General features: G+C 40.2%; 1 protein-coding gene across 1 annotated transcript; it reads left to right on the forward strand.

The window, feature by feature from the left end:
• Nucleotides 1–254: 254 nt before the first annotated feature.
• Nucleotides 255–10,820, forward strand: pofut2 (protein O-fucosyltransferase 2). Its single transcript, XM_012836317.3, has 9 exons — nt 255–483; nt 906–1,156; nt 2,660–2,804; nt 3,239–3,349; nt 3,508–3,574; nt 3,897–4,022; nt 5,221–5,401; nt 8,935–9,058; nt 10,546–10,820. The coding sequence occupies exons 1-9, from the start codon at nt 305–307 to the stop codon at nt 10,697–10,699; spliced, it is 1,338 nt and encodes a 445-aa protein (XP_012691771.1). The 5' UTR covers nt 255–304; the 3' UTR covers nt 10,700–10,820.
• Nucleotides 10,821–14,264: the final 3,444 nt, after the last annotated feature.

Raw genomic sequence — 14,264 nt, forward strand, 5'->3', positions numbered from 1 at the left:
TATGTCCAGGCTTTGTTTAACAAGCCCCAGTTAACGTAGCCCAGGTTGGTTTCCATGCCGTCAAATGTCAAGGTAATATGCTTTTGTGATACAGTATTTGAAAGTGGCCTAATTGAAGACGCGTGCAAGACTATCAACTTAAGCATCGTGCCCATGCACTAGGCCTACCCTTTCTATTTTTTGAAAAGCCTATTACATTGGATGGTGGACCTGTACCAAGTTGTTGAAGTTGCCATGCAACCACTAACGCTTGTCTGATCTGAACATGTGTTACTTTTCCCGGAAGTACGTGGCTTAGAAAGAAATGGCGGACGGCGGAGGACCTACATTTGCCTTATTATGGTTGTGCATAGTGTATTGTAACGTTTTTAGGCTCGCCTTATTGTCGTTTTCAGTCGTGTCAATCGCTGCATCCGAAACTGAGGATTTTGCTTTTCGTGCCGGAAATTCTGTTAGCCAATCGACAACTGCAAAAGATCTGCGGTAAGTTACAGCTGCACTGTACAGCTGTTCTTAACATTCGGACGCTAATTGTACATTGTAGATTCCTACCCGAGCATCTCCTACGTAAATTAGGCCTAATATTACATACACCCATAGCGTTGTAAATTAAATCGCTTTATCGTTATGTAGCACTTCAACAAGATGTCCAAGATTCTGCATTAGCCCAAAAACCAATTAATTAACTCTCGTTCAATTCAGATATTAGTATTGACTCAAATATTATAGCAATTCTGTAGGCAACATATAATATCCTCTGTACAGGATTGTTGTAATTTCAAGTAATGTATTATCTGGTAGAAAATTAAAGTCAGAGGCTCATAACTGTGATACCAGTCTGTGCCTGGGTGGAGCATTTTAGTGGTACTTTTACGCTCAAAATCCTCTTCTCTCATTACTGTTAGGTATTTGCTATATGATGTTAATCCCCCTGAGGGTTTCAACCTACGACGGGATGTATACATCCGTATGGCATCTTTGGTGAAAACACTCAGGAAAGAAGGTGACTGGGTGTTGGTGTTGCCACCCTGGGGGCGCCTCTACCACTGGCAGAGTCCTGACATACATCAAGTGCGCATTCCCTGGGGAGAGTTCTTCAGCGTAACCAGCCTTCAGGACAACGTCCCTGTCATAGAATATGAAGAGTTCATCGCTGGTGAGATATTAGTTTAATCTCAATTTGCATCTTGCACTTCTACTAGTACCACTTGCACTTACAGCAGTTACATTCCTGCACTTTTTTTCTATTTCTTATGTAAAATAGTATTTATTGTTACACTAGGTCTCTATTGCTCGTAGCTTGACTGTTCTCTCCCTTGTACGTTGCTTTGGACAAAAGCGTCTGCTAAATGTAATGCACTAACATGTACAAACACGACAGAGCAGAGATAATAATGAAATCGCTTTTTTGTCAGGATGGACCATGCTGAAATGAAAATAGAGAGTGAAAAATGTGTAATGGCTTAACTAAATGATTTTATTCTCAAGACTTTAGCTCAGAAAGTAGCCCCTCGTATCAGATCTCACTGCCAAATGTAGACAAATGTGTGCATCCAGTGTAAGGCATTTTAGGGGTATATGAGTGATACACAAATTACATCTCGGAGATCACATCTCTCTGTTTTCGCCATTTTTATGGACTTTTACTGCTCTTATGTACAACCAAGTCTGCTATTGCAACAGCAAGTTAATATTTCTTTACAAGCATAAGTACAGAAGCCATGATGCTACTTCAATGTGCACTCTTTGATTGTTATCCATTCCACTTTTTGTTGAATTCAGCAAAGTTCTCAAGTTCCTCTGGCTGTCTGTCCGTCCAGTGTGTGCTCTCAAAAAACCTCTGGTGTTCATGCACAGTCCTGGCTCTGTAAATGAGCTATACACTGTTCCAGCCAATCACCAACAAGGGGCGCTCATCCTCCATTGATGCTTCAGGAGCACAGAAGGGAGGGGTGTGTTTGATTGGCTGTTGAGCTCAAATATCAACAACCTCTCTCCTGGATCGAGGAACATTGCGTATATGCAATAAAGCTAACAACCACACAACATCTTCAGGTTAAAACAATTATAATATCTACATCAGTCTAATTATATTTTTTAAGCTAACTAGTTAACTAAACATTAGTTTATATATTATTTTATTTTATTCGTTTTTATTCTCTAAACTAATTACCTAAACAAATGATTGACAGCTATCACTCAACCCAGTCCCACATTTCAGGAGATTTGAACCCGCCTTACCTCTCCCTACATCATGTGCTCCGGCGTAGCTAAGCATCTCACCTCCAACCATTTTTCCTCCATTTCAGCAGTAGCTCTAAGCTCACATCACCCCTTATCCACAGGGGGTGTCAGTGGGCATCGCTCATGCAATCTCCACTATAGGCATCCCAGTGCCAGTGGGCATCGCTCATGCGATCTCCACTATAGGCATCCCAGGACCACAGGCAGTTACCAAGCCAAACGTGCTTATTATCAGTGTTCTAAATCAAGCATCCTGATGGGTGAACTAATGAAAGTCGTAGCAGTTGTATACGGTTAATATATGCATAGATAAATAAGTACAATTACCTGTAATCAAGAAAATCTATATGTGACGTTGTTTCTTTCTGTCAACACTTTTGTCAGATTGATGAGATCCGTCTTTCCATATTCCCAGAGTCAGGAGGGCCCTTCGTAGACCAGGTGTTTGTACTGCAGAACTATGCAGAGGGATGGACAGATGGGAAATGGGATGAGAAGGTGGATGAGCGGCCCTGCATTGAGCGCTTCATGTACTCCAAAGACAAGCAGGGGTACTACAGGTAACACCCACCCTCCAATACCATCATCTGCTAATTCCAACGAGAATGTCTAAATGCGTCTTGGAACTACAATGTATGTAGCATGCCCACTGCACAGACACATTTTGATAGTGGCATGGCAATACTTTTCTATCAAAATGCACAGACAAGAAAGTGTCTAGAGTGTGTGTTGGGAAGTTGGGAAGAATATTGATGAGAGCTCCAATCAAATATGGGTTCTCTCTGTAACACATTTGTGTTAAACTGTCAGCTTTCCATATCTGTACAAAACTTGAAATCAGAAAGACCAAGTCATTCAAGAGTGTTTGTGAGATTGAGCATTCATGTTGCTAGGTTAATGGTATGGATATTTTAAATGGTTATATTTCCTCTCCATCTTCAAAGAATTACTGCCTCTTTGTCCTTTGAGATTTCTTCTGTGGTCTGTGCCATAGGGGTTGGTTTTGGGGCTATGAGGAGACTCGAGGAATAAACGTCACCTGTTTGTCTGCACAGGGCCATGCGTCCGTCTTGGCCCCATTTCTGCAAAAGAATGTTACAGCAACGTAAGTTGTTACCTGACATTGACATGTCATTATAGATTGGTTGTTATGTCGCTTACACACTGACCATTCACTTCATCTGCATTTTTTTAAGATCTTTTTTTTTTCAGTTCCGTGTGTAAAGAGTTAAAAGTTGGAATGATTCTCTCATTTGACTTCAGATCAGTGATGCTGGACAGAGCAGAAACAGTCCTCCATGACCACTATGCTGGAAAAGATTATTGGGATGTAAGTTAATTTAGAAGCATACTTCTGAGTATATCCATATTTCTAAAAGACTGGATTTAACATTCTGGATGTTATCTTGTTATCTATATATTGTTATCCAACAATTTTTACAGCTTCTCAGATCATCACTACTTAGCCTGTTTCCTTTTCTAATATTAATTCTTGCAGGTTGTCTGTAGTTTTATCTGTTGAGACATTTTTGCCATTGGTACCTTCTCCAAATCCTCTTAATACCTTTAAATGCACCTAAATAGATTTGTAAATCCCCCCAAATGTTGTCTAATCCATGCCCCTGCTCTTCTTTTTTTACCCTCTCCTCTAGACAAGACGAAGTATGGTGTTTGCAAAACACCTTCGAATCATTGGAGATGATTTCAGAGCCAAGTACCTGAACTCTAGAGATGAAAAAGATCATACTGTGTACAGTGAGGACTGGAGACTTATGAAGGTGGCCATTTTATCATTATTGATTTCATGTTATCCTATGGTTGTGCTGTGTTTGACGTGCATTTTGTGCATGTTCAGTATTGGTGGCTTGTGAGCTGTTGTTGTTGTTGTTGTTGTTGTTGTAGCAGCAGCAGCAGCAGCAGCAAACTTTACATATGGTATTGTGATCAGGTTACATAAAGAACAATGGCGACACCCTATGGTTAGATGAAGTAACTACATAATGGCAACCATATAAAGTGGACATTTCCTGCTAACATGCCGACCCTATTAGCTGCAAGTGTAACTGTACCCCCAGCTCTAAGCCTAACGCCACCCATTGCATACATTTGAAAAATGCTAAAAACTGAGCAAGGGGACTGAGAGGGGGGCGTTAACATTCCAAACATCAGAGTGGATGATTAGGGGGCGTTAGCTTTTTTAAATATAAATTTCATGATGTAGAAATGTACCAACCAGTTGTCTCCATGTCAGCATTGGCCTTGGATGCTTTTAAACAGTGTTTTTGTCAATATTGTGAACATGAGCATTGATGTGTTTCACAGTACATAACAGTACAGTCATATCATTTAGGTTACAGCTCAAAAAGATTTCAGTGTACAGTACCTCTTTATCTCTTCATAGTGGTGTAAACGGTACCAACGTAAACATGTGGATGATATCAGGATACAGTCTGTTCAATAGCTGAACTTAGTAACTTAATACTTCCTCTAGTGAATTACAGCATGAGCATTGTGGCTATCATGCTGGACACATACGGATGTGGGGTTAAACCTACGGATATAGACATAACAACAGTTAACATAACAACAGCTGCTTTCCGTCATTGACTCAATATTTGGAATATCAGAAACTGGATCACACAGGAGAAATGAAGGAATGTGAATCATCACAGTTCTATCAGTTCACAGTTCATATCTAATCTAGACTAGGATGTGGTGGGCACTGAACCGGAGCATTTATTGTTTTCCACAAAAAACTAGCAAGGTACATACATCATCTCCTACAAGCATGCAACTTGTGTATTAAGGTGACAGGCACCTAGGGTCTTTTATACAATTATATAAGATACAATAACTTGAAATATTTAAATAAATAATTTACAATAAATAGAATGATGTTGTTTTCATTGTTAAGAGTTTAAGAAGAATATTAACACGTTTTTTTCTTTTTACAAACCTTTCATACAATCTATGCAGGCCAAGCAGGGCAGTGCCACGGGGGGGCCATATCTAGCTGTCCATCTCCGAAGGAAAGATTTCATCTGGGGACACAGAGAAGATGTCCCCAGCCTCAAAGGGGCTGTGAAGAGAATCCGTAGTCTCATGAAGAAGCACACGCTAGAGAAGCTCTTTGTTGCCACGGATGCTGATGAAGAAGGTATTCTATTGTTTTAGTTCCTGTTTGCATTTTGGAGGTGATGGAATATAATTTATACCATATATTGAAGATTCAGTCTTAGGTTTTAGTCAGTCAAGCTCCAGGTTTATTCTTGAAGAATGGCGGCCGACCACTTGTGAGACAGAGACTTTCAGATCCATCCTCCCTCACAGGACTTCACCTCAGCATATCTGATTTATTCCTTGTAGGATTTGCTCTTAAAAGCTGAGTTTAGGGGTGTTACCGTCTATTCAAATGGGCCATGGGTGCAAGGGCTCTTTGTCTCGACCTGGGGGGGGAAGGTGAGTCTAATATCACACCTCACTCCCCAGGTCAGCCCAAGAGTATATTCACCCAGGAACTGTAAACATGCTAGTTAAATCCAAATAAAAGTAACAATTATAACTAGGTATAATATCATTGAATTATTGACTATGGCATATTCTTATGACCTATGCCGGTCCCTTCATTCCCCCTTTTTAAGACTGTATGTCTTAAACATCAGATCATTTAACTATTTCCTTTTCTTGAGTGAGTGGCTTTGTTCAGTCTCTGTCTCATAAATGTGGCATTCTCTCAGAAGTAATAAGTACACGTACATTGTAACCAGCAGGGAAATTAAATCAAAACAATGACAACAAAGAAAAACTTAAGGACACATGATAACTAGCTAAAATGAACTAAACAAAAATGAAAATGTTAAGATTAAAAAGAAGATAACGGATTATGGGAGATACATTACATTGTTACAACATCTTAAAACATTTCCTCTCTGGTTACTGAGGTGTACATGACGTACTTTATTGTGTTAGTGTGTGTGTGTGTGTCTGTGACGCTTGGCTTGTCTCAGTTGTTCCCCTCCTGTGGTCTTTGCTCCTTATGGGGTCATTCCACCTATGCATCTCTTAGCATATCAGGAGATTGCCATTTCTTTGAGGTGTCCCCGTCATCTCTTCTTGGGGAGTGGTGGTCATCGGTTCAGGTGTTGCCGTGGTCCTGTGGATTCCAGAGGTGTTGATCTGGGTTGATGGCTGAGGGTGTTGGCTGTGGTCTGAGTTTGTCCCCCTTTCGACGTCCTGGCCAGATGCTGCATGGCGTTTGTTTGAAGTTCAAACGATTCTGCTGTTCCTTCATCTGTTGATTTTTTGGAATTGTCCCCCTTTCGACACCTTGGCGAGATGCTGCTTCCTTTTTGTCATCGCTATTCTCCATATTCCTAAAACTGTCTGCAACGAGATCTCAGAAAAAGATAATACTGGACAACATCTCCATGAGGCAGGAAGCCTGTTAGCATACTCAACACATCAGACAATAGACATTTGGTATTGGGTGTGAAAGACTGCAGAAAGCTAGGTCTGCGCCCAGATTAGCCATTTGGATGCTAATGAGTGTGAAAGCAGGTTTGAACATGTGTTCAAGAAGAGGCAAATGTCAGTAAAAACCACAGACGCATACTAACCAACTAAAGAAAAGGAGAGTAGGGATTTGAAAGAAATTAAAACCATTTCACCTGAAGATAAAGACAGTGGTCACATGTAGGTTAAAAACAGTCCTGTAAGTTCATTCATTCATTCATACGACGGCTGGCCAGCCTACAGGCATACACACACACATTCATTCGCTTGTTCAGGAGACAGATGTGTCCATTCCTAAGAGAAAGGAATCAATCTGCTTACATAGTTACAGTTAGTTAGTTAGTTACAAAATGATCTCATAAAATCCATTTTTATCCAGATTCCAATGGCACTTGAATGCCAAACCATTTAAGGCATTCCTTAATTCATTCATTGCTCCTGGATCATTTGATGAAGTCAGAAATTCAGCAGCTAAACCTGTTTTGAGAAAAACACATTCTGCAGTTATCATCTTATTAAGGTCAATTCTCTCTGAAGCTCAACTCCTCCCCCTTTTGATCTAACAGCAGTCGTCTGCTGCTGTGAGATCACGTACGGTTTCCGAAAAAAAAAAAAAAAAAAAACATCTTATTTTCCATGTACCTTAAACCCATACACTAAGGATGAAGACTTTGTTCCGTTAAAAATATGCTTACAATTATTCATAATTGTAACACTTCATACAATGATTTTAACATGGGTTAAGAAAATCAATGTGTAGGCAAAACAAATGCTTAAAGTCTGTCTTGCTATGTGGCTTTGGTGTGGCTCACTTCAGCTTAATGGGCCATCAAGGTTACAGGCGCGGCTGTACCTGAAGTGTGAATTAAGTGGTATGCGTGAGAGCTGACTGTAACTATTGTGTGAACAGACACAAACATTTTAGCAGTCTATCATCTGACTTTATCAAAAGCATTGTGAAATCTGGACTTAAAAGCATCTTATGTCTTGAATCATGACTGGTCAAATCCAAGAACTGAATCTCCACAATCTAATGTAAATAATTTACAAATTGACCTAGAACAATTTCTAAATTCAAATATTAAAAATGCTGTAGATCCCTTTTCAAACACCCATTTATGACCACAACACTTTCTATCCTCTTGGGAACAATATCTGAGCGTGGCAGAAACTAGATTTTCACAAATGATCCAACCCACAGCTCAGACTGTGTTGAATCAGATGTCTGCTACTCTCTAAACAGAGCAGGCTCAAGAGTGTAGTTTCTCCCAAGGGAGAATTACTCAACACTCTGATGTGAATATGGAGCTGAAGGCTCACACACTCGAATTAAGCTTTAGCTTGCCCACGATGAACTTGCTAGTGCAAAGACTCAATTCCGTCTGAGAATTCCAATCTCAAGACTGTTACTACGATCTACGGCACATATTTTCCCAAGATTAAGTAAGTTTACTTACCAAAGTGTTGTGTCAAACGGGGTAAAGAGGATCTTTACAGCAGAACTGAAATCTCAGCAAAATTCCAAGAAGTAATATCTCGGTAGGACCTCCAATTGATGGAATATAATTTATACCATATATTGAAGATTCAGTCTTAGGTTTTAGTCAGTCAAGCTCCAGGTTTATTCTTGAAGAATGGCGGCCGACCACTTGTGAGACAGAGACTTTCAGATCCATCCTCCCTCACAGGACTTCACCTCAGCATATCTGATTTATTCCTTGTAGGATTTGCTCTTAAAAGCTGAGTTTAGGGGTGTTACCGTCTATTCAAATGGGCCATGGGTGCAAGGGCTCTTTGTCTCGACCTGGGGGGGGAAGGTGAGTCTAATATCACACCTCACTCCCCAGGTCAGCCCAAGAGTATATTCACCCAGGAACTGTAAACATGCTAGTTAAATCCAAATAAAAGTAACAATTATAACTAGGTATAATATCATTGAATTATTGACTATGGCATATTCTTATGACCTATGCCGGTCCCTTCAGAGGTCAATCCAGTTTGTTTCTCCAAATTTGAATAAAAGTTGTTTGTTGCTATATGTATGCATGTGAATAGGAACTATACACTCTACTGTATATGTAGCTTGTTAGTTAGGGACGTATTTAAAAGCATTTCTCTTTTTATGGTATGGATGTTATTTGAATAATGGATTATTTTACCTCATTTTGGTTTTGGCAGATTTGGCCAAGCTGAAGCAGATGTTGCCAGAGATGGTGCGCTTTGAGCCTACCTGGGAGGACCTGGAGCTCCTCAAAGATGGTGGGGTTGCCATCATTGACCAGTGGATTTGTGCCCATGCCAGGTGCGATGTTTTACCATGTTCAGCATCTTTACTTAATGAAGTTTTTATTGTTGGTATTTATAACTGCCGCTGCACGCAGGCAGGCGGTCATATGGTGTTTGTCAAAGTTTTCTTTTTTCAAAAATTAGTTTGGGGATGATATATACTTAGACCTCACCAATCTAAATAAAACTTGGTGAAGAAGCACTAAATCACAGAATGCAACTTATAGCTACCGCTACACACCCCACATCAATATGCAACCGCCGCATCCACAAACTATAGTTCCTTAAAATTTTAATCATAATAAGAATTACAAAAAAAACGTTTTAGTCTACGGTTGCCACAAATATAATCATTCAAGATGACACTTTTCTTGGAACGGACAATATCTGATTTCACTTAAATCTTAATTCTTGCCCATTCTCACTTCATGGAGTGGTCATATTATACGCGGCTATGTGGTACATCCAGTATTTGTTCTCGTTTTGTGACATTCCCAGGATTTCAGTTTATTTACAACTTATATTGTATGAGTTGTTATTAAACTTAATTATTTGTAGGAGAAGCAGTAGGTCATATGAATTAGACAATTCATCTTGGGTATGGGGCAGGTGACAGATCAGTCAAACTAAATGTTAGGTAATGTTGCATGCATGATTGACATTTGCCTGGAGGGTGTGGGGGGTGAGGTATGGCAGAGGTTACAGTCAGAAGTAGAAGCAGAGGCAACAATCCTGGCTACCAGTCCAGATGAAGTAGTAGGTCATATGAGTTAGACAATTCATCTTGGGTATGGGGCAGGTTAAGTCATACTACCTGCAGTTACAGACCAGTCAAACGAAATGTTAGGTAATGTTGCATGCATGATCGACATTTGCCTGGAGGGTGTGGGGGGTGAGGTATGGCAAAGGTTACAGTCAGAAGTAGTAGCAGAGGCAACAGTCCTGGCTACCATGGCTACCAGTCCTTATTATACAGGACTACTGAATCACCCTTGATTGTAACTATTACAGTCCTTATTTTACAGTACTACTGAAACACCCTTGATTTTAACTATTACAGTCCTTATTATACAGGACTACTGAAACACTCTTGATTTTAACTATTACATTTCTTGGTCATGAAGTTTTTCTGTTTTCATAGTTTCTTTATTCATTAAGGGTGTGTCTCCAAGTATACTTTTGGTTCTCACACATGTGGTGTAGAATGTGACTCGTGTTTTTCATCAGACTTCATCCTCCATTCTAAAGGGACTAGTTGTACATTTCCACTTTACAGGTATAAAGATTTCATTCACATGACCGAACATTCTTTCCACTAGAAAAAAATCATGCCAAGGTTCACATGCTTCCGATTGCCACACCATGCCAACCTATTCACTGTCCTCCTACACAGTGATGACATGGCCAATTCCTGAAATAACGGCTATTTCTCGTTCTGTTGTGTAATCGTGTTAATGTTGTATGCTTGTTTTATTTATCATGCAATTCCTTTTTCTTCCCCAGGTATTTCATTGGTACCTCAGTGTCAACCTTCTCCTTCAGGATCCACGAGGAGAGAGAGATCCTGGGCTTTGACCCGAAAACTACATACAATCGCTTTTGTGGCGACAGTGAAACAGAATGTGAACAGCCGACACACTGGAAAATAGTATACTAACTGTATTTTATGACAGTGGACAAGGAGTGCCAAACAGTGTTTGAATTTCATTACTTTTGTAAATACATTGCAATATTACAGTCTTGTTGTCTCTTATAATTAAATAAAACTTTTGTAATTACACACGTGTACGCATTTGTACCTGACCGTTTGGGTTCAAAGAAGCTGCTGTTCGACCTGTTTGTCTGGCAAAGTCACGAGTCCTTATTATTCAGCATCAAGACCAGGACCTTAACAGATAGAACAGATAGAACAAATGATTAGAGCTAGCCCCAAACTACAGTGCCTCAGCCATCTACTGGATGAACTGTCTGACACATTCAGGTCTGACCTGGTTTAATATTCTGAGGTTAAGATTGATTTATTATGTTGGTAATTATCAGATGCAGAATTAGCAGTGTTATTGCTGTCCAGTGTAAACCTTTAGTTGTTAAAGGTACTGTCCATGATTCTGGAGAAAGGTTGTTGATATTTTAGCTCCACAGCCAATTCAATTACACTCCTCCCTTCTATGGTCCTGAAGCAATGTGTTGGTTGCCTGGAATTGTATATGTGTCCCATTTACAGAGCCAGGATTGTGTACAAACGCCTGAGTGTTTGTGAGTGCACACACTGAACAGACAGATAGAAGACTATGAGGAGCAATTTGACACATTTGTGCTGTATGCCGCTACTTTTGAATATGAGTCTCACTGCTACTCACATTACTAGCAGCAGAAACAAAGCTCTGATAAGTCACTTTGAGATTATGCTAAGTTTCTGACCAAACACATCTCAAGAGCCCACACCCTATGGCCACAGGCTTAATAATGCTGGGGCTTGATATACGTACCTACTGGAGTTATCTTTTAGAATATCTGGTTTGCCAATCTTGATGGAAGCTAGATTATATTAGAACTGACTCAGAGGCTGAGAATGAAGTATATGGTGATCACAGATACAAAGATGATGAGCAATGTTCAACAAGTGTGTGAAAGATACACACACATACTGCAACCTTCAGTTGGTAATGGAATAGGGTTCATTTATGATTACAGACAGACTCCAGAGAAAAAAGAAGGCAGCGACATTTTGTTCAAGTGTATGTTTCTCCTTGTTGTTCTAATTAATTTGAAAAACTTTTAAAAGATAAAGACACAAACAAAGACAATTAACAAAGGTGACTATTAATTTGGATTTCCAATTTAAAGTGTCTAGTTGTAAATTTCCACTTTACAGGTATGAAGATTCAGTTCACGTGACAGAACATTCTTTCCACTAGAAAAAAATCATGCCAAGGTTCACATGCTTCCGATTGCCACACCATACCAAATCTTTTCACTGTCCTCCTACACAGTGATGACATGGCCCACTCCTGAACCAAGGGCTATTTCTCGTTCTGTTGTGTAATCGTGTTAATGTTGTATGCTTGTTTTATTTATTATGCAATTCCTTTTTCTTCCCCAGGTATTTCATTGGTACCTCAGTGTCAACCTTCTCCTTCAGGATTCACGAGGAGAGACAGATCCTAGGCTTCGACCCTTAAACTACATACAATCGCTTTTGTGGCGACAGTGAAACAGTCTCTTATAATTAAATAAAACGTTTGTAATTACACACCTGTACGCATTTGCACCTGACCGTTTGGGTTCACCTGAAAAAAAGCTGCTGTTCGTCTGGTGCTGTTCGCCTGTTTGTCTGGCAAAGTCACGAGTCCCTATTATTCATCATCAAGGCCAGGACCGTAACAGATAGAACAGATAGAACAAATGATTAGAGCTAGCCCCAAACTACAGTGCTTCAGCCATCTACTGGATTAATTGCTATGTTGGTAATTATCAGATGCAGAATTAGCAGTGTTATTACTATCCAGTGTAAAAAATCAGCTGTTGAGGCATATCTCCACCTCCTCCAGATAGACATGCCTCAAAGTGCTGAAGAGCAAGCAAAAGTGCCTGTGTTTCCAGTGGAATAAACTCTCTGATGTCTGTTCAGCTTCTTAGAGAAGTATGCCACAGGTTTGTCAACCCCAGAACAATCAGCCTAAAGCAGTACTGCCCCTACTCTTACATCACACGCGTATACGGACAGTTTAAAAGGTACTTAAAAATCCAGATTACTGAGTACAGGCTCACAAGACATAATAGCTTTAGAGTAGACATCTCTCCATCTAGAGAAACCTGACCCGAAGTTGGGGACAAGCTTCCTATAGAACCCACACATCCCAAGCACTCACATCAACTGCCTGTAAGTCTGTGGAACTGGGACATCAACAATGCCCTGAAACTCAGCAGCCCTCAGCCTCACGGGGCCCCTAGCCCACCTGGTGTCCAAGGTATGTGACCTGCCCTTTCCCCAGCTCACATCTGGGCAGACTAACCACCAAGGTTCACATGCTTCCGATTGCCACACCATACCAAATCTTTTCACTGTCCTCCTACACAGTGATGACATGGCCAATTCCTGAAATAACGGCTATTTCTCGTTCTGTTGTGTAATCGTGTTAATGTTGTATGCTTGTTTTATTTATCATGCAATTCCTTTTTCTTCCCCAGGTATTTCATTGGTACCTCAGTGTCAACCTTCTCCTTCAGGATCCACGAGGAGAGAGAGATCCTGGGCTTTGACCCGAAAACTACATACAATCGCTTTTGTGGCGACAGTGAAACAGAATGTGAACAGCCGACACACTGGAAAATAGTATACTAACTGTATTTTATGACAGTGGACAAGGAGTGCCAAACAGTGTTTGAATTTCATTACTTTTGTAAATACATTGCAATATTACAGTCTTGTTGTCTCTTATAATTAAATAAAACTTTTGGAATTACACACGTGTACGCATTTGTACCTGACCGTTTGGGTTCAAAGAAGCTGCTGTTCGACCTGTTTGTCTGGCAAAGTCACGAGTCCTTATTATTCAGCATCAAGACCAGGACCTTAACAGATAGAACAGATAGAACAAATGATTAGAGCTAGCCCCAAACTACAGTGCCTCAGCCATCTACTGGATGAACTGTCTGACACATTCAGGTCTGACCTGGTTTAATATTCTGAGGTCAAGATTGATTTATTATGTTGGTAATTATCAGATGCAGAATTAGCAGTGTTATTGCTGTCCAGTGTAAACCTTTAGTTGTTAAAGGTACTGTCCATGATTCTGGAGAAAGGTTGTTGATATTTTAGCTCCACAGCCAATTCAATTACACTCCTCCCTTCTATGGTCCTGAAGCAATGTGTTGGTTGCCTGGAATTGTATATGTGTCCCATTTACAGAGCCAGGATTGTGTACAAACGCCTGAGTGTTTGTGAGTGCACACACTGAACAGACAGATAGAAGACTATGAGGAGCAATTTGACACATTTGTGCTGTATGCCGCTACTTTTGAATATGAGTCTCACTGCTACTCACATTACTAGCAGCAGAAACAAAGCTCTGATAAGTCACTTTGAGATTATGCTAAGTTTCTGACCAAACACATCTCAAGAGCCCACACCCTATGGCCACAGGCTTAATAATGCTGGGGCTTGATATACGTACCTACTGGAGTTATCTTTTAGAATATCTGGTTTGCCAATCTTGATG

This window comes from Clupea harengus, chromosome 2, assembly GCF_900700415.2.
Source record: "Clupea harengus chromosome 2, Ch_v2.0.2, whole genome shotgun sequence".
In the NCBI taxonomy this organism is placed as follows: domain Eukaryota; kingdom Metazoa; phylum Chordata; class Actinopteri; order Clupeiformes; family Clupeidae; genus Clupea; species Clupea harengus.

Bases quoted from the DNA above. Each gene is read 5' to 3' on its own strand.
- pofut2 (XM_012836317.3), top strand. From the start codon at position 305: ATGGCGGACGGCGGAGGACCTACATTTGCCTTATTATGGTTGTGCATA. The intron at 2,805-3,238 runs GTAACACCCACC...TCTGTGCCATAG, and splicing joins GACAAGCAGGGGTACTACAG to GGGTTGGTTTTGGGGCTATG. The intron at 3,350-3,507 runs GTAAGTTGTTAC...ATTTGACTTCAG, and splicing joins CAAAAGAATGTTACAGCAAC to ATCAGTGATGCTGGACAGAG.